General features: G+C 39.9%; 2 protein-coding genes across 4 annotated transcripts; one reads left to right on the plus strand and one right to left on the minus strand.

Moving 5' to 3' along the window:
* Positions 1-4912: 4912 nt before the first annotated feature.
* COX4I2 (cytochrome c oxidase subunit 4I2) lies at positions 4913-10538 on the plus strand. 2 transcript variants are annotated; one of them, XM_075176554.1, is made up of 5 exons: positions 4913-5017; positions 5806-5902; positions 8124-8282; positions 10073-10204; positions 10282-10538. In XM_075176554.1, exons 1-5 carry the CDS (start codon positions 4937-4939, stop codon positions 10416-10418), a joined length of 606 nt encoding a protein of 201 aa, XP_075032655.1. In that variant the 5' UTR covers positions 4913-4936; the 3' UTR covers positions 10419-10538. The 2 variants fall into 2 exon arrangements, with proteins under 2 accessions (XP_075032655.1, XP_075032656.1); XM_075176555.1 differs by lacking the exon at positions 4913-5017 and adding an exon at positions 5532-5645.
* Positions 10539-13295: 2757 nt separating this feature from the next.
* Positions 13296-19653, minus strand: BCL2L1 (BCL2 like 1). Of its 2 annotated transcripts, none has more exons than XM_075176551.1 (3): positions 19516-19653; positions 16695-17381; positions 13296-13700 (listed from the first exon to the last, which is right to left on the minus strand). In XM_075176551.1, exons 2-3 carry the CDS (start codon positions 17181-17183, stop codon positions 13563-13565), a joined length of 627 nt encoding a protein of 208 aa, XP_075032652.1. In that variant the 5' UTR covers positions 17184-17381; positions 19516-19653; the 3' UTR covers positions 13296-13562. The 2 variants fall into 2 exon arrangements, with proteins under 2 accessions (XP_075032652.1, XP_075032653.1); XM_075176552.1 differs by lacking the exon at positions 19516-19653 and adding an exon at positions 19463-19481.
* Positions 19654-20916: the final 1263 nt, after the last annotated feature.

A 20916-nucleotide genomic window follows, 5' to 3' on the forward strand; every position in this document is an offset into this window, starting at 1 on the left:
CCCCTAAAAATGTTGCTACTGGCCCCCAAAGTTCTAGTCATGTGTAAGTGTTTATATAGACTGGGTACACGATCCCAGCTACAGGATTTAATTGAGAGTTTGTATGTTCTCCCTGTGTTTGCGTGGGTTTTCTCTGGGTGCTCCGGTTTCTTCCCACACTCCAAAATCATACTGGTAGGTTAATTGACTGCAATCAAAATTGACCCTAGTCTCTCCCTCTCTGTCTGTCTTTGTCTGTGTGTGAGTGTGTGTCTATATTAGGGAATTTAGACTGCAAGCTCCAATGGGGCAGGGACTGATGTGAATTAGTTCTCTGTACAGCGCTGCGGAATTAGTGGCGCTATATAAATAATTGATGATGATGATGAGCAAGAGATATAAAGTGACAAATGGACTTGCTCACGATCTACTGTGCTGGCAGGAACTCCAGCAATGCTAAGTGATATACAGCATTGACATTCCATTTGAACACAAACTAATTTTAAATCCCTTTTAAAAATGTTGGAATCCTGTAGGGCTTACACACTTGTATTTGGAAGGCGGTTTCCACTTTTTAAAAGTGTTATGTCCGTATCTATTGTTTGCCTTTAAAGATTCTCCGATACGATCGCTGTGGTTCAAAAAGCACAGAGGTTTTATTTGAAAAAATATTACAAGGCGAAGTTTGGCATGCATACGTTTGTGTGGTTAGTACGAACACAATCTTATCAGAACTCTCTGGTTTCCAAAGGTGAACAATTTATACACTGTACAGCTGTAAAAAGCAGTTACATCCCAAAGATAGTTGCAGTATTAAGGTCCACAGTCGTAGGTCGATGGGTCATGACCTCCCAAGAACTCTGTGCCATTGGTTGATTCCTCTGGGGGCCAGGTGTCCTTCCTCAGGCTCCCGCCTCTAGACCTGTCAAAAAAGAACCAGTTTATACATCTCTGGACTTGCTATTTGGTGTATGAAAAGTGATATATATAACTAGTGTTCACTCATTGTGAATGCTACATAAAGAACACTGGAAATGTTCTTGTGCAATTGCAAACAATGATACCAATGTAATATTAACTGTTGGATACATTAGCCTCATCACAATTTTATTCTATATTAAAAGCTAGTCAATACTTTAAACATATTTAAATGTTGCTACGATTACGTTGCGTATAAATCGCAACTGCTTGTAGTGTACAGAAATTATTACCACCTTCGACCAATTATTAAACTTGCACACGAGGAATATATTGGCTTTAGCATACTATCCTAAAAGATCACCTTGAAGAAATTTAGGAGATATTGGAAGAGACTGGATTAAACAGCATATTAATCTGAAAAAGCGATCGACCAACAGTTTAACTTTTTATTATTAACAAATAATATGTGATAGTCGATCAATGTGTATTGGAGATGTATAGATCTGATTGGTGGTATTGTCTCTAGATGTTTATAGGAAGTGCCAAACCTGTATCTTTGTGTATATATAGCATTTTTGGGTCTAAAGGAGGAGGAGGGGCTGCATCCTTGTATAGCATGCTTGTTGAATCTGTGAATTTTATATTTTGTTACTCAATATATTTCCTAGTGTTCCTTCAGTGCTTTTCTGACATCTTTATAATCAGGTAGAGTTGTCTGTTTTTGTTTTTTTTTTTTTTGTTTTTTTTCATTCTTGGGCTGAGATCCACTTCTCTATTTGCATTAGATACAGCTGTACTAGAGCTGCTTTGTGTAATATCCCATTGAAACAAAGTTAACAACTTTGCCTAAAAGATACATTGCTAAAGAGAACTCAAAGAAGCCAGAAGCCTAAACCAATGTATCTAGTACAATTCTCAGATGTCTGAAAACCCTTAAACTAACACCAATAAACATTTTAAACTGTATCTATTGTGTACACACTGAACTCAGCCATTTGGTCATGATGTAGAACAGTGGTGCACAACTTTTGGGTTTTTTTTTTTTTTTTTGGGGGGGGGGGGGGGGGGGGGTCTGCAGGCCACATGTGGAGACTGCACTTATTTGAAGGGGTTGAAACAAAATGTTAACTTAAGAGGGTAGAATACATATAATGATCTACAGATAGAGTACATGTGGGTGTGGCCACATCACATAGGGGGGTTGCCCCTCCCCTGCAACAACCTTCTGCCCTGGTCCTGATGAGCACGAGGTGGCTCCCAGGCAGAGGTAGCACAGGATGAGACTCTGATAATGTCTCAATTAGTCTGGCACCAAATCAGAGTGCAGCTCATTCATTCTGATTAACAGTCTGTCACAGTCCCCACCCTGCAGTTGCAGTGAGACCCAACATTATGTTGCACCAGACAGATACAGGGGGACTCAGGAGGCCAAGACAAATACTACTGTAGTATTTCTGCAGCAGGTCCTTCTGTCCTTTGTAGGTAATTTTTTTTCTTTTTTTTTTTTGGGCAATAATAAAATTGCAGCTTGTTTTTTCTATGATGCAGAAGATAGTTTTATTTAGAGATGGGATATTCTCTGATCCTTGGACTTGGTGAAATCTGAGGTAACTATAGAACAATCGGTTTCCATATGATAAGTATAAAGTTTGTTGACTCTATTGTAGGAAAGGGGTATTACACAATATAATAGAAAATGTGAAGAAATGCTAAGGCTCTCCTTTGCACATGTCTGAGGAATTGTATGATTTATCATTTTTACAAATGCCCTGAAGAGTTTGTGTGTGTGATTTCAATCTTGCTAAATTTCCCATGGCAGAGAAGAAAATAGGGTTCGTGCAAAAAAAAAAAAAAAAAGGGACATGTAATGCTAACTATCTTTTAAATGGGAGAAACAAGTTCTTTACTCTGAAAGAATAAAAATAAAATGTAATGATAAAAATAACTGCAGCAGAAGGGGCCAATTGCAAACTATTAACAAGACACTGATTGGGTGAAATACTATATGCTATATGGAAGTTGTAAATGGTGGTTATGGGCTCAATGGGTCATTGGAAAATGAGAAAAAGTTTGCTGTTGAAGGGTGTGTTTTTTTTTTTTTTGTGTGTGTGTGTCTTTATTGTAAATATTGATAGCATTACTCAGTTTCCATGAAGGGGTGTGGGTGGTTTTTATTATTTATTATGATTTACATTAAGTTTGGAAGCAAAGCATGTGGTGGAGGGGAGTAATGTTTGAAGTGTCTACAACTGCTCCGGTTTTCAGAGTTTATGTATGTCACTGTCCGTGTAAATACTTGGACAGCACTGATGTAACAGATTTTGATTCAAGTGGAATGTTGACTAATCGGCCTGATCAATAAATGCATTAAGGAAGCAATCGTCAACGAAACGAACTATCTGTAATGAAACTGCTTGTAAAATTGTGTATCCCTTGTAGTTAAACAGTTAATCTGGAATCCAAGGATGACAAATATGGGGATAAAAATTGTGACCTTACACTTTTTGTTTAGGGGGGGTCCTCTAAAGGTTTGTTGTAGTATCTAATTTTACAATAAACTGTCAGCTGTAATGGGAATATTCACTTGGAAAGTTGTTGTCGTTGAATGAAACCTTTTTTTAATACAGTCGGCAAATCTATTAAATAGAATCTACATTTGAACTGCAGTGACTAATCTATTTAATGGCTACATTAAAGGGTTGGGAGGCAGTGATTAGTATGGCTGTCTCAGTGTTGGCTACACATGTTTTATTCTGACCAGAATACTACCTGGTCAGGTTGTATGTGCTTCCTCTGTGTGTTTCCTCTGACTACCCTAACACTTCAATCAGTCTGAAAAGCTATTGGTAGGTCAATGCTTGTTTTATGTATGGGAGAAAATGTAGAATGTAAACTATAATGGGGCAAGGACGGATGACACATTCTCTGTTAAATATATAAATAAAGGTTAATAATATAATGGCCAAATTAAAGGGCAACTCAAATTATAGGATTTCTGCAAGAAATTGTCTCACTCTAAAACATACTGCTGCTGCCATTTGACGTAAGTTGTGAATAACCTGGCTTCCTTAGCAACATATGTAATTGAGGAAGAAAATCTGTGCAGCCTAATTTGATTTCATGGTAACAAGTTGCTAAGGAAGGTAAGTTGTTCGCAACATATCTACCAACTATGTTCCAATGTTTTCAACAGGTGATTTCAGGCAGAAGTCCTATTTTAAATACTCAGCAAACTTAATTGGGCCACCATTTCATTAGGAAAAATAAAGATGCAAGTTTTCACACAAAATAAATCAGTATCTTATTATTCAGACAGTGTGTTGTGAAACTAGTGTGTATGTATATAAAAAAAATATAATAAACATATGTGCAGTTTGTATCGTAATTTATTTTTGCAAGGGATAATGTTAAATGGAGACCACTAGTTGGAAAAAGTGACCAGCTCAAACTCAATATTAATAGTAAAGAAGTTTCATAGTGTAGGATCAAATTTGCAATTTTGGTCACATATGTAGTCCCAATGGCACTATTTTATTGTCTGTAATAAAATTGTAATTTACAAAAGTAAGATCCTATCTGTAAAGTAAATCCTGTTTTCTCCCCCTGAAGCAGATCAGTCTAAGTAAGCAGTGCACCTTCTTCACATTGTACCAACTAGCCTGCTCTAAGTTTGGACGCATAAATGAATTAATTAGATCATGGCTAAATGTATGTAAAAAGAGGATTTACTTAACAGTCTAGGCTGCAGAGACTGCCATTCATCTGAACACACAAATGGTCTCTCGAAATTAACCTTTGTTTGAAGAGTGGTGGTAGACTAGGGAGACATACAGAAGAACATTTAATCTGAAAAACTGAATAAATGTTCATTGCTAACACAGCTTTATTCGGTCAGAACTGAATATGTGCAGGAAGGAAGAGGAGAGCATGAAGGGTGGTTTTTAATATGTATAAATGTCCCACTCCTCTGAATTCCTGCAACTAGAAGGTTAAGTGGGGTGGATTAAGGCGTCCTTTGCTCTTTTTCTGTCCCAGAATGCCTTGCGCCTGGCTGTGCTCCCAGATATTCTCAGTCTATCTCCATTTTATAGACTGTGCAGCTCGGATCTCTGTTACTGTGAGTAGTCTGACTGTAAGGCCTAGGTGCATCTGCTTCTGTCTTTAAATGTGGAGTGAAGATGGTCTGTTATCTGTGTGGGGTGCAGGGTTTGGATGTTTGTGAGATTTCTTGTAAGTCTGTGAAGAAGAAAAGCTCTCTGCAGTCTGCTAGCTAGACAATAGGCTTTCTATGCTCTGAAGCTCTTTCTTCTCCTTAGTCTCTGCCAAAGGAGAGGCCCCAAATCGATAAACCGGCCACCTCCTTTTATGCTCCCAGCGTAAAAGGAGGGTGCAAGTTGGTGATGCTAAACACAGTATACAACATCACAAGGGGTATGTATCTCCTCACAGAATAAAAAAAAGTAAGCTTTCAATAAAATGAAAGCATGCAAGAAAGCATTGCCTCAGAGCTTACAATCTGACTGAAGTGTGGTAAGAATGTATTATAATTGCTCAATGCAGGTTGCACACACAGATTAAAGTAAGACAGTGTCCTTTCTCCACTTCTAGAGGTCAGAGCAATACACTTTCCACATGGGTGCCAACAGTCACGGCGCATACACAGCGCCACTCTCTGGCAGAGATTGCCGTCTACTGTGAACTGAGCTGCCTGGATCAATTAACATGTCCCAAACTCTCATGAGGAGGTACAGGAGTGGGAAAAGCACATTGGATAGACATAGATTGAGAATCTGCAGTTTTGTAACTAAACCGTCTCTTGTGGGCAACTTAACCTGGTTAAAATTGGCACTTATTGTTTAACTTGAGTAATACACTATGAGCAGTGTCTGTTTCTTTCTATTGTAGATGTTGTCGATTCTTGCCCGAAGGTCGCCACAATTGGCTAAAATAAGGACTCTGGGAGCTATTAGTGCGAGAGCAGCCCACAGCCACGAGGATCATGGTAAGTGTTGGGAATCTAATAACATGGGACAAGATGAGGGTCACTCTTTATAGGACAAGATGAGGATGACATGGGACAATTTGTAAAGAACACAGACTGAGATGACCTTGTTATGACCTACAATGAGGTGAGTAACCTGCAATCAAATAGTGAGGGTAAAGAGGACACAGATTTATGGGATTGTAAAGATATAGGAAGTGAGGAAGACAGAATGAGGTGGCGGTCACCAGTAATCTGAGAATGATGACTGTATGACGCCGTAAAAGGCAAGAGTAACCATAAGTGACGACGCACACAGCCTGATTTAGAGGGATGGAAGGAAGGCTAACTTCAAGCAGTAAAAATTCACTGTTACTGTGCGTGTGCAGTGAAAGTGCAAGTAACCTGGAATACTAAATAACTGCTTCTACACCTGGAGATGCAGGATGGGAGTGTGCAAGCTATGCTTAGGCACATGCAAGTGTAGCACGCCCCTGGGTATGAGGCCTGTTTAGAGTAGGCCACATGTGTAGATATTCCTTCAAAAGCTAATTATTTTTTTTGTGGCTTTGGAAGGCCTGGTGTAATGGTATGTGCTGGTGATGACCCCCCTAGAAACACCTAGCTCTTTAAGGGAACTCTGCCCTGTGCAGACCTGCTGCTTTCACATTGACGGGACCCATAATGTGGCTTCTCCCTGTTGGTGTGATCAGCCTAGCAACACTCTGTGCTGTGCCTTGAGAGGGAAACCAGACATTCTGCTTTATCAGTGGGTGCTGGTTACTTATATTAGGGTGGTGTGTGTGATTTTTACATATATAAGGCTGCAAACTTAGGGCCCACTGTAAATCCTCCCCATAATATGTTACAAGTAACATAACAAAGAATCGGGCAAGATGTGTTTAATAACTAGGTGAAAATCAACTGTAATGTGGGAGAATATTGCAAAGTTTACTTGAATGAGGTGACTGGAACCTAACCTAAAGTAAGGTACAGAACTGGAGGTTAACAAGATGAGGTACACAGAGCATTATGACCTAGGATGAGGAAATTGTTAATGACAGATGTAACGATGACAGTGAGTTGAGGATGTGGTGTTCTACAACACAGAACATAAGTGACACTAAGGGGGGGTGTTCAATTGTTGATCCGGGCGCTGCTGGAACGAGCGCGTTAAAACTATTACCGTTTATACGGTAATTACTCGCTGAATTTCATCTCGCAGCTCCCTGAGCTGTGAGATGAAATTCAGCGAGTAAACTACCGTATTAACGTTTTTTACGTGTAAGTTTACCGTATAAACGGTAATAGTTTTAACGCGCTCGTTCCGGCGGCGCCCGGAGGAACAATTGAATACCCCCCTAAAGGCCACTGTTCAGGAGAGGAAAAAATGTCAATGTCATAGGGGACAAGGTGAGGCACAACTATCTAAAAACAAAGTTTGGTCTGTCAGTCACTCCTTTAATTACAAAGCACAGGCAGTGTTGCCAAAGAAACAAAAACTCCCTTAAACTACTGGAGACGTCACCAAATTAACAATGGGGTGGACAATACCCAACTGGGGAATTCCACGGTCAGAGGGAAGGAAGCCATCCAGAGCTTTTTAATCACACAGTTGAACAATTAAAGTAGGTTGTAAAGATGACCAAAGTGAAACGATTACTGGAGAAGCAACTACACAATGGGAAACTCAAAAGGTTATTTCGAAGTGATAAAAATCCTAACTCTCTAAATCTTAACTGATCTATTAAACACATTTTGGATTATGTGGAAATCCCAGGTATAACAATCGCCACTATTAATGCATATGAGGCTATTGTTTGACCTGGAACTTAAGGCACCAATTCGGCTGTTGTGCTCAGGCACCTGAACACCCATGTGTCCAAACTGCTCACTGATCCAGTGGTTCAGTGGTCGTGCCAATCTTCTGGAACACACCATGCAGTCTTGCTGTCTGCTTAAATGATCAGATCAGTAGATATGACTACTGATTAAAACCAACTTTTTCAAAGTGTCATTTCAAACATAAGGCAGCAGGAAATGAAGATTAACACAATTGGCAATTATCCTATCAAGTATTGGGGATATTGGACTAATATATGTATTCCATGTATCTATGTAGGTGTATCATTTTTTAATTTTTTTCGAACTATCTGCAATAAAGTATAATTAACCTTAAGATCGCAGTTATAGATGCACAATACATAGAATGTGGTTTAATGGAACTATATTTTTCTGACAGATGCTGTGCCATATTACACCAAGCCAGTATATTACGACCACCGTACACTTCCTTTGCCTGATATTCCATTTTGTGAGACTCTGAGCTCACAGGAGACTGCCATAAAGGAAAAAGAGAAGGGGCCCTGGAAGCAGCTGAGCTTAGAAGACAAGATTTCACGTAATGTATAGCATGCATAGGGCCAGTAATTGTGTTCAAAGGTGTTTTTACAAGAATGAATGTGCTGTAAGCACCCAGACAACACTATCTCTTTTTTTTTTTTTTTTTTTTTTTTTTTTTAAAAAGTGCTTATGTGCACTTAAATGCGAGTCACCCTGTACGAACTAATTGCCAGGACTTACTGGCATATTATGGCTAACAAAACCTTAATCTTTTTTCAATACACCCCGATTACTTTGGAAGGGGGAGGGGGGGGGGGAGGGGTGAGTTTGCTCTTTACTTGTGTGTTAATATTCTTAAAACAATGTCATCTAGCCTAAGAAATTTCTATCACTGACCTGGAGGAGTCCACTGCATGCTGAAGTACTCAATAGGTACAACATCAGATAATCAACTTGTTAGGACTAAAAGTTTGTAACAAATTCTACATTAAAGGGGTTTTCCACTTTTGTTACTGCCCTCTACCTTGTATTACCTGTAATCCCAATATGTATGTGTTTCTCTCACTTATTATTATTATACATTTTTATTTATAAAGCGCCACAAGGCGTCCGCAGCGCCGTACAGAGACAAACAAATTACAATACAATGGGAGACAGCACAGTACAGTAAACACAGTAACTCCGTAAGCTCAATGCACAGCTAGAGAGGGCGTGGAAGGGGGAGGGAGGATCTGCAAACTACGGGGCCCAAGAAGGAGGGTGCAGAAGGCAGGGAGACCCCCAGGGGGGAGGAGGGAGCGAGAGTGGACATGGGGTGGAGAACCCTCGAGGAGGAGGGCTAAGTAGCTGGAGAGCAGAGTTAGAAGTGGTGGAAACAGAAGGAGAGATGGCCCTGCTCAGAGGAGCGTACAATCTAAGGGGAGGGGTGGACAGACAGACGCAGGGGAGAGAGGGAGAGTAGGGGGACGGAGGCAGAAGATAAGGTAGGAAGTTAAGTGGGAGACAGAGAGGCTTTAAGAACAAGGTGGGTTTTTAGGGCCCGTTTGAAACTGGACAGATTGGGGACGTTCTGATGGAGGGAGGGAGCTTGTTCCAGTGGAGGGGGGCAGCGCGGGCGAAGTCTTGGATACGAGCGTGGGAGGAGGTTATAAGGAGGGAAGAGAGGCGACGGTCAGAGGCAGAACAGAGATGGCGGGATGGAGCATGAATAGAGAGGGTGGAGATGTAGGGCGCAGTGGAGTTGGCGAGGGCCTTGTAGGTGAGTGTGAGGAGCTTAAAGAGGATTCTGAAGGGGAATGGGAGCCAGTGAAGGGCTAGGTAGAGGGGGGAAACAAAAGAGGAGCGGCAAGAAAGGAAAATAAGCCTAGCAGCAGTGTTAAGAGCAGATCGAAGGGGATCGAGATGAGAGTGGGGGAGGCCAGTGAGGTTGCAGTAGTCCAGGCAGGAGATGATCAGAGTGGATAAGGCATTTGGTGGCATCTTGGGAGAGAAAGGGCCAGATGCGAGCGATGTTATGCAGCTGGAAGGGGCAGAATTTAGCAAGAGAGAGGATGTGGGGGCCAAAGGGGAGAGAGGAATCACTAGAGAGAATCCAGATTACTGTATTGGTGACTTGTGTGATCAGGTATTGACATTAAGGTAGGAAAGTGTCAGTAAACACAGAAGCCTTTCCTTCCATCCTTGGAATCTTAGAACTCCCACACAAAGACCATATTGGCACACACTGGGAACATATTGGGTAATGGATGGGGTACCCATCTGAATGTTGTAAGGGGGATTGACTAAAGTGGGATATTTGTCCTAAATTGCAAAAGCCCTTTAACCTTAATTCCTCACGGTCTCCTGCAGTTTACCACATGAAGTTCAACCAGACGTATGCAGAAATGACTAAACCGTCAAATGAATGGAAGACTGTGATGGGGCTCATATTCTTCTTCTTTGGTATGACAGGACTCATTGTGTGGTGGCAGAAATTACACGGTGAGAAAAAAGGGATATGTATCCCTATATAAAAGCGCCCACCCAATGAAATAACCTATTTTTTTCTGTTTATGTAGTGTTCCCTCCTATACCACACACCCTGCAAGATGACTGGAAAGCTATGCAGGTTGGCAGAATGTTGGACATGCGTGTGGGGCCTGTTGAGGGTTTCTCCTCAAAGTGGGACTATGAGAAGAATGAATGGAAGAAATAATCGGGAGAAAATCAGACATAAGAGCCAGCACACCCCGTCCCAACCATCTGCACATGTAACCAGTGTCAATGTACTAGTTCACCAGCAGTCCGAAATTAAACTGTTAATGAATCAACTTTACATGGGTGTGAATGTGGCCTCTGTCACTATCTGTTCCATCAAAATGTTGCACCTGCCTGTATCCCACATCCTTTCCAGCTGCGAGAGCAGTAAAGTATAGGAGTAGGATGAGTACATTTATTGTGTACTCTATGCACAAAACACATTTTTATGTGGACCTGTGGTCTACATATGGTGGAAGCAATCCACACAATGGTTCAACAACTGTTCCAACACAAAACAACGTTGTAATATTAGAGCTGCAGTGAAAGGGGATGTTGACTAAAGGACATTATTCCTTGGATGGGACCCCCCACACTCTGTCCTGAGTATTAATGAGACAGTACATGATTTATCTTTTGCAAATAGTGCAGAGAACTATTCAACAGTGTGTCCTTTTAACAGACATCTTCTTTTTAAATGACCACAACCTAAAATAAAAAGCTGCCTTTCATAAAGTACTACTAGCATCCTCTATATACAGTTGTCTTTACCTACTCACACTCTTCTTTGTACAAGTCTTCCAACTCAGACATCTAATATATAAATGCTTAGTGGCGTCTGTGTGTGGAAAAAAAACCAAGTTGCAGCGCCACCTGCTGGGCAGAGTTATACACTGACCTACTAAATTCTTAGTGTGTGGGGAAAAAAATTCAAAAAGGGCTGAAATTTGGTAGGGCTCAAACTCATTTTCGTGAGGTAATTTTACCTCATGAACACACATGTGTAGAGGCGTGCGTTAGTGTGTGTGGAAAAAACTATTTTCTCAGAAAGGGCTCATCCAATTGACCTGAAATTTGGTATACTGACATTATTTGACAAAAAAATTAGAATAGTCAAGTCAGTTAACTTCCATCATCCCCCCCCTTCCCCCCGTGGGAGGGGTAGTAAAGGCTAAATTTACGAGTTGAGGGGTCAAACTCATTTTCGTGAGGTAATTTTACCTCATGAACACACATTAAAAAGGGCGCTTGCGTCGGGAAGTAACGATCTTCCCCTGAGGAGGCCTGGGCTAGGCCCAAATGCATGACAAGAACCTTTTTAAGACCTTAAGTATCTCTTGATTTGACTAAACCCGTGCATGATACTCATGCATTCAACTTGTAGGGGTATATTTACTAAACTGTGGGTTTGAAAAAGTGGAGATGTTGCCACCAATAGCAATATATAGCAACCAATCGGATTCTAGCTATAAATTTATTTAGTACATTCTATATACAAAATGACAGCTAGAATCTGATTGCTATAGGCAGCATTTCCACTTTTTCAAATCTACAGCTTAGTAAATATACACCATAGTCTTCCATCTTATTGCATGGCACTGTATCTTTCAGAGCTGGAAGTCCCAAATCCTTAATCTTTCACATGTCAGTACTTCATTGCTTGTTTGAGGTACATTTGCATTATTGTTTATCCATCTTTTTTTCGGTCTACATTTCTTAATTCTTGAACATTGGTGCCTAGGATTTGTTGGGATTGTTAAATCCATTCCTTCCATCTGGATATTTCCTGTGGCTCTGGCTGCTGACCAACCCCAAAGCATGACAGATCCACTCCCATCCTTAATGGTTGGCAAGGTGTTCTGTTCTGTTTGTAATAAACAGAAAAATCTCCAAGGCGCTATAATGTAGTCTATATTGTAGGTTTTCGGTTTCCCTACTTTTCACCTTTTGGCTGCTTTACAATCTTAAGGTAGTGCAGATAAGATTATCTTGTTTTTATATTTCACCTGTTTTTTTTTTCCAAATGCACAATCTGTACTTATGGCAAAAACATTTTTGTTTCATCAGTCCACAGCACTGTTCTAAAACTTTTAACTTGTATTTTGCATACTTCAGAAAGGCTTCTGTTATGTTATAGGAATGGTTTAATTCTGACCACTTTTGCTTGGAAATCAGTGTAAGCAATACTGTGCTGTAGGACACGACACTGTCTGTTACACCTTTCTGCAGGCCCCTTTGCACCAAGACAGGGGCACATTATCCAGGTTGCTATTTTTTTCAGTTGCCATGTAAACCTGCCCAAAGTTTTGGTCCAGTCCTGAATAAAGGGTCAGTGTTTTTTTTAAGTTGTTTGCAATTGTGTGCAGCTGTGTTATCTGCACATCCTCTATATAAAACCCTTGTCTCATATATGTTGCCACTAGAACTACTTCTATATAATGCCATTTGCTCTTAAGTTTTTAATGGGTATTTAATAAAAATGGTGTAAATAGAACCATGTAATCAGTTGCTTTCACTAGTCTAACTTGCACTATACAAACTCTACTAAATGTTCAGTAGGTTGCCATGGTATGCAGTAGTTGTGTTACTGAAACATGCGCTAAACTGGACATACTTTCTATCCTAAACTTGAGCTTTGTATGTCTGTGCTCTCTTCAGATGAAAGTCCTTATCTCTCCCATTTACTTTTCCCCAAACATACAATGTAGTAGTTTAAATATAATAAACCCCAAATAAAGCAGTGTCTGTGGTAGCCCTCATCCCTTTATTTTTGTGGCTGGTAATCTGCCTCTATTACATTTGTGAGTTTATTCCCGAAATATATGGATACTAGAAGTCACAAGGGAGTTATGTCATATTATGTTATGCACAAGGCTGTAGGTTGTCTGTTTATAAAGGGAATTTTTTGACACCAGAAGTTGCTGTTTATACAGACTATAGTACACACCTCGTGTGTTAGAGACACACCTATCAACCCTGGCCATTGCTGTGGTTTTCCTATCCAATACAGCCCATTCATATCTAGCCACCACAGGGAAAGTTAGCTGCTGCCAGCTGAAACAGAAAAATGGTTTATTCAAGTACAGTTTAACAATCTGCTCCAAAGATACTGCAATTCCTAAAAGGATTTAAAATGACTAATAAACAGTGAACATAGTTTCAGCATCTGTTTACTGTGTGACAGTAAGGACTACCAACAACTTTTATTTGCTTCCTCATTGGGATGTCCCACATGATGATCAGGAAAAGAAACATTCTTTGTCATCATGTGACAATGAATTTCCCCTCCCACCTTTCTGGTCTAGGTCCAGTGGGTGAAGGGTTATCTGCGGTGGATGTAGGAAGCCAACATGATGAGCCCCGCCAGCGTAACTCCAGTGAACAGCAACATTCCAAAGAGTTCTTGGCTCTTCCTTGAATTGGCAGCAGCGTTGTTTCCATATAGATTGACAAAAGCTTCCTGCGGGGGAAGAAAAAAAAAAAGTTAAACACTGTGTCAGATGCACAATCATGTGTTTCCACCACTGACATCAGAAAAGGGATAGTTCCAAATACTATTCAGTCAGACTTTTAATCTAGGGAACGGTTTGCATTAATGGCTCATTATGGGGACAATGTACATCAAAGATTGTGTAACAATCATTACTCCACTAGCTGGAATGTTGCAAGGATTAGTTAAAAACTGCACTGCTGCCTTATGACAAATATTTACTGAAGAATAAACTACAACCAGGAGTACCTGGTTAGACCAGGACATTAGATTCTTTAGGAGTGTCACCAGTGGGAGGAACAGATTAGACAATGGCATTCCTTACATAGCTCTTACTGATCACCTCCATTGAGGATACAAACATAGCAACAGAATAACTCTGTCCAGTTTGCCAAGTGTTTTTCTTATCCACACCTATGTACACCATCAGCCACACCTCAACACAACATTTTATAGGTGTAATATTTGTCCACCTTCAAAACACTCTGCATTGAACAGTTCAATGCACCAGGGCCGGGGGGGGGGGAGGGGAGGTAGGTAGGTAGGTGATGGGACACTACGAGCAGTTTAGCCTAGGGCAGCATGAGACCTTAATCTGGCCCTGATATGTACATATGTGAAAGACACATAGGAGGCAGAGATTTGCTGCAGACCAAAAGGACAATGGATTCCCAATAAACGAGTGCTGTTACCATACAATCAAGATCCAGTTGGCATTGTTACACATGTCCAATGGGAGGGCCATCTACAAAGGTATAGAGGATGGGAAAGGTCTTGAACTTTCAATGAGCCTACGGTGCAATCACAACTGTGTGTGACTCTTACTGTTGTCATTATTGCAGCCGAACACACACGAACACACACACACACACACACACACACACACACACACACAGAGTCTGTCATGAGTGCCACCACCATCAATTACTTTGTGCTCCATAGATGAATATCTTTTTAACTAGCATAGTTCTACTACCCACAAGTTTTATCATGTACAGTTCATTCCTTGTTTATATTTCAGTTAAGGGTCATGGACATAGTTCTTGGCATGGCAACCATAAGCTACCAAATAAACCACAACATTCAATAAAATAAACTTTAAGTGGGCTTGTTGCCAACACCTTAAAGAGTTATTTGGAAAACAGACAATTAAAATGGACCTGTCACCTATATACAGAGTAGACACTTTATGGTCAGACAATAATTAGTATGCATTTGCAACATTGTCGATCACAAGACAGATTTTATGTTCTTGGAATCTCACTTCCAGGCCATACTTTTTAAAATGTGAAGAATCTCACATGCTTGTCATGCTCTAGCCCCTGCTGAGGTATGAGGAAATAATATATACTTTATGTACTATCCAACTTTATGTACTATGTACCGCTTGGATTGTTTTGGCAATGTTTAGGGCGCTTCCTCGTGATCACATCCTCAGGCGGATTCTCTATCTCCACACAATGCCATATTATTTTAAGAACTGTAGAGCTTTCAATTCCCACTCCCTTATCAGACACCACATATTAAGCAGTCATTTTACAAGGCAGGGTTCTAGTTGGCTCAGCCTGAGGTGATACACTCTGTTTAATAATCACCTGTGAAGATATCACTCAATGATTAAGTGATTTAAACCATCTGCAGACATCTGCACACTCAATGGCACATTAATGGGGTCACTGCACATGGAAGGGGGAAAAAAGGAAAGCATTAAAAGCACTATATACCTGTATAGGCTATATGTTTTATAATACACAAGTGACATGAATATGTTAAATACTGTAACAATTAGCTTTATATTTGGAGCGTAGTGATGTGTCTTATGTAAAATATATGCTTATACATGGAAAGTCCTGATGTCACTTGACTCTTTGTGAAACTGTTCAGTGATAAAATGCATAACTCTCAGTGTGCACCCTCAGGCCATTCTATGGTCATGGAATTCCTTGGCGACTTAATATCCTTGCATTGTACAGCAGCAAATACATGATAAGATGAATGAATAATTAAAGTGTGTATTGACTTGACCTATTTTCTATGAAAATATTATAAAGTCTGCTTGCAGATCTTAGCATTCACTAGACTACTAGTCTTACTTCCCTGTCAGTCTTTTTTATGTGCGATAATCTCAAGACAATCACTTGGCGGCATGGCCTTTTGGCAGCTAGCAAATGTTACATTGTTGGGGTGGGGTAGTATGTTGAAGGGGACCTGAGCAGTAGAGCAAGCAATGTGGTGACAGACACAACTCCCCGAGCATGCTCATAGTATTGTGCTGGAAGCCATACATGCTTTGTAGAAGCATTCTAAGCTATTTTCTTTTCTACAAAACATAAAGATGCGAGACGACAGATCCATTTTAATTTGTTTTTGTGTGAAAAGCAGTTGTCCAACATCAGATAACTTTAATGCCCTCCTGTGACCTTTACCAAATGCAGTGATTTTCCCTTCTATACTTTTCAGCCATGTATTTATACAGTGGTGGAACTAGAGCCGTTTCAGCAGCTACAGGACCAGGAGGTAAGGGAAAGGGGTTTATAGCTGCTGACCCTGCAACAGCAGTAGTTCCGCCACTATATGTGAGCTATGAACAAAGCGGAGCGAGTGCACTGAACAGTTCTGCCAAATGATATAAATATATGGTTGAAAAACTCAGAAGCATGCATAAAAGGAAGAAAATTAAGTATTTCATTAGAGTTGCAGGAGGTCATGTACAAGGCTATAAATAAAAGCCATCTGAAGGGTGAAAACTCTATTAAATGACCACTGTTTCCCCTTAAACTGTAATATATCAAATCTGTTATAAACCTGAATCCATATACTTCAGTTTTACTCTTCAAAGACACACATTTCCTCTTCCAAGCATCATTTACCACTTGCATCACCTCTCCTCATGCCTCTCACACACATAGCCCTGAATTTCCCACAATCCATGCTTAATGCCAGCCCATTACCACAAGTCCTCACCCAGCCTCCATTTGCTTGTATCCAGGGCTGTAATGATGTGTCCAAATAGGTAGTCATCCACTGGATAATCCTAGGTAGCAGCTGTTCCATTTCCTTGTTTGCACTCTCAACACACAGTGCCCCCCCGAAAGAGAAGAAGGCCACAATACGCCCCCAGTTTGTGCCGTCCCTAAACAGCTCATGCACCACTTGTTCAAAACTCTGATATGCAGTGTCCAGGGTAATGTGCAGCTGGCAGGTGAGGTCACTAAATGCTCGACGATACCTCAACTCAAATTCTTCAGATGCTTCCAGCAGTGCCTGCTGCACATCCTCTGCCACAGTGGTTGCTATGCGTCCTCCAACATGAGGCCCAGCCTCACCTGTGGGGGAGGCCCCATTAGCCAAACACTCATCCTGAAGCTCAGTGCAACAGCTTGGGGTGAATCCTTTCAAGGAGAGTTTTTTTAATACAAAGTTCTGTACAAGATCCTTATTACCCATTTCCATTCTCAGGATTGAGAAAATATCACATCCCAGGACGGAGAGGCAGCACCCAGAGACATCAGCATATGGAAAGCTAGTTATGTTATGTGAGATCTGGTATTGCACATCTAGGAACCTGACACAAGGACAGGATGAGTGCCACTTAGCCTTGATGTCTGTTTATCACAATGAGTCTGTGACTGATGGAATAGCGGAGATCTTCTGCAAAGAGAGACAGTTAGGAACATGGGTCAGAAATGGCTGTGTACATTAATGTGTAATCGTACTGTCAGAAAGGGCTCACATTTATAGTGGAACTAAATCCTCAAAACTATCTACAATATTCATGCATGTGAAAGAGATAAATACACACCGATTTAAATCAGTTCTACAATCTCAACCTTCGCTAGCTGGAAGCTGCCATAAAGATTTTTGTAACAGTGGGCGGTACTGTGCTGTACATACTAACAGCAAGGAAAATTCAAGTGCAACCATCAGCTGGTGTCTTCTGCCTTTATAACATTTTAATAATCTATTAATGCAAAAGCATTATGACTATGAACACGAAAAGACAACAGACTTGTGTATATGTATAAAACTGCCAAGTATAAATTGTTAGCTATGCACAATCAAGGCAGCCTTTTTGTGGCTTGAACCAGTATGCAGCCTATCATTTGCTGGGAACCAGTGACATTACTGAGGCACTGCCTGACTAATATTCATGAACCGAATTTATAATTATGAGGCACTGGTTCCTTGTGAGTTGATAATAGGTAGCATTCTCATAAATATTACCTCAAATGGTTACTTTCCCTCTTTGCACTTTAAGGATGACTCGATATATCTGGCACTACAATGAGTATATAATATACAAGTTATATCTGGTGAGTAATTGTCATCACTTTTATTTGGTATGTAGTGATGTCACATGTGTGTGTCACATAACTGACCAGTCAGTATATGAGGATCATTTTGTATATGTAAACTTTATTGCTTAAAATGCATACATTCCTATTTAAAACTACTGTTCAAAAATATGGATACCAATCAGAAGTTCCACAACATATATAAAAGTTATTTTGCCTCTATATGGCCATTAAATTCCATGGGAATTCCAGTAGATAATGTGACATTATCAGCTCAGTGATCATGGAAATAAAATTTGTATTAAAATAATAAACTAGCAGAAATATTTAAAGTGACCCGAAGGTAGTTCATGCCTGTTTCTTTAAATGGACAAACATAATAGTATTTTTTTTTTATTATTTTTTTTAAAATCACTTAATCCAGAAGGTGCATTGTCAAACATACTATCCACAGGTACATATAAAGAAAGATAAGACATTAGAAGAGTAACCTGCCTTACACACATATGCATACTTTACATACATAAAAACATTTTTCAATTATCACAAAGTTTAAAGTACTAAACTACTCAAACACCAAGGACAATGCAAAATGATCTATATGGTTTTCAGTGTCCATAGTGTTGAAATAGTGTATGACTTTAGAAGTCATAAATAGCCATCTCACTATGAGATTTGGATTTAAGAAAGGAAGTGAATTCATGGATACTGCAATTTCAAAATCTTTATCAAGCTCACATAACTATCATACAACTTGGATTGCACAAGGTGTGCAACACAATTTCCTTATAGATCACATACACAAACCACAAGCAACACTAAAATACATTCTCAGAATCAAATGTTTCATGGAATTGCTTCTATTAATATATGATTACATTGTTGATAAGGCTTAAGTTTAGCTTTTTAAAAACACTTGTAACTTCACCTCATGTGAGGTGTTGTTGTTAGACTATAAATGAACACCTCTCAGTCAGTTCAAATCATACATCACATCAGCCTTATGCAACATGTGGCTCCTAGGAGCTGCAGAACTGTAAGTTCCCAGTAAGCCCTGACAGCCATGCTGGGACTTGTAGTTCAACAGTAGCTAAAAAAAAAACTACATGTTGCCAAATCCTGATGTAGCTCCATCTTTCTATATGTTACATGCGGTCTGACATGGTACACTCCATAACATGAGACAATCATTTATTATAAATGTAATGTGTGTGTATGTATATATATGTATGTGTATATATATATATATATATATATATATATATATATATATATATATAACGCACACATACAGAACATTATGAATCTTTCTATACATATTATGAACAGTATACCAGTAATATTATATAATTTATAGTGTACTGGACATTATCTGTATCTTGCTATACATATAGCACAGCTTGACATGGGAGAGTAATGTAATAGACAAATACACACCCTGGGGATGCACACAGACAGACACAGGGAATGTGGTGCCCAGGGATACTTACACGAGAGGAGCCTCTGCTGGGGTCTCTGTCTATCACTACGGGGAGAGCCCCCTCTTGTCCCCTTGAGATCCTCCTCTTCCTTGATGACACTACCCCGGCCAATCAGGCAGCGAGGCGGTGAGAAGTGCCGTTGCCCTGGCAGCGCCCCAAAAACCTGCGCACGCAAACGATCGTCGGTTCCTGTACAGCGGACTACATTTCCCGGCATGCTTTAACGGTAACGTCCTTTTGACGTTGTTCCAGAGAAGGGAGAATGCTCAATCATATAAGAAATAAGTTACCTTAATATTATTTCTAGCGGCGTCCATTTTTCAGTAGCCCATGGTGGAGCCCTGCTCAGCAAACTATAGCAAAAAATTGGTGTAGTGTTGAAGACAAATCGCTCTAATAGTAAAAAAAGAAAAAAAAACAAGAAAAAAAATGTGAGCCATTTTGTGTTCTTTTCTAGAGCTATTTATAGAGCAGAAGGGTAAATGGTGAACTACAAGAAAATGGTTGCTGTCTGTAATTGTACAGCTCATTGTATAGTATAGTACAAGTATTTTCACTGTAATTTACTTATTGTGACTATTGGAAGTTACTAATAAATAGTACTAATAGAAGGCAGGCTTGACAGTTATGTAATATTTTACTGATATTCAACAAATACTGTCACACTTTATGGTTGCCAATATTTTTAGTTTCCAGGGACATTGTGCTATTATGCATGTCAAATATCAAACTGGCTCTGTGGACTATTGAGCACTAGAATACCCATCATGGCATATTTACAGAATTTGTTTATACCATTTTTTATGTTTGAAATACCCCTTTTCAATAAGTTAGGACCGCTGTCAACATACATAGAGGAATTATATAGTACAGTTGAGCTTCATTGAAAAATATGGACAGTTTCAGAACCAAATCTTCAAAGCTGCACTTTCAGGTGCCATTCACCTGTGGTTCAGTGGTTTGACCCTGTGATGCTGTAGAACTAAATGGGAAGTGGGGGGGGGGGGGATCATTCAGAAGACGCAAGAACTGAGATTCAAAATAATCCACATAATACTTGGAGCAAAAAAACTTGTATGGTATGAATTTTGTGTAGTTTATCAATGTCCAGAGGATGCTGTTTTTGTTGTTTTCTTTACTGATGGAAAAGTAAATGTATTTATTACTGTAATTAAATTTACCAATGGGTGACTGAAGATGAAGTAAAGAGATGTAGAAAGATTGCACAACATTGCTGTTAAATGTCTTTATTGGGCCCAAATCCCTCACAATCGTTCGTCTTGCAGTATGGAGAAACACCTCCAATAGCTTCTGTGTATTGCTCCTTCATGTCTAATAACTTTCATCAAATTTCTTTTAAAATCCTTTTACAATTAGTGATCTTGTGTGGCAAGATGACTGGCTTTCTTA

Source organism: Mixophyes fleayi, chromosome 6 (genome assembly GCF_038048845.1).
Source record: "Mixophyes fleayi isolate aMixFle1 chromosome 6, aMixFle1.hap1, whole genome shotgun sequence".
NCBI lineage: Eukaryota > Metazoa > Chordata > Amphibia > Anura > Limnodynastidae > Mixophyes > Mixophyes fleayi.

Excerpts from the sequence above, each read along its gene's own strand:
- COX4I2 (XM_075176554.1), top strand. The coding sequence starts at position 4,937 with ATGCCTTGCGCCTGGCTGTGCTCCCAGATATTCTCAGTCTATCTCCAT. Across the intron at positions 8,283-10,072 it reads CTTAGAAGACAAGATTTCAC|TTTACCACATGAAGTTCAAC; the intron begins GTAATGTATAGC and ends GGTCTCCTGCAG. Across the intron at positions 10,205-10,281 it reads GTGGTGGCAGAAATTACACG|TGTTCCCTCCTATACCACAC; the intron begins GTGAGAAAAAAG and ends CTGTTTATGTAG.
- BCL2L1 (XM_075176551.1), bottom strand. The coding sequence starts at position 17,183 with ATGGAAATGGGTAATAAGGATCTTGTACAGAACTTTGTATTAAAAAAA. Across the intron at positions 13,701-16,694 it reads TACAAGCAAATGGAGGCTGG|GAAGCTTTTGTCAATCTATA; the intron begins GTGAGGACTTGT and ends CTTCCCCCGCAG.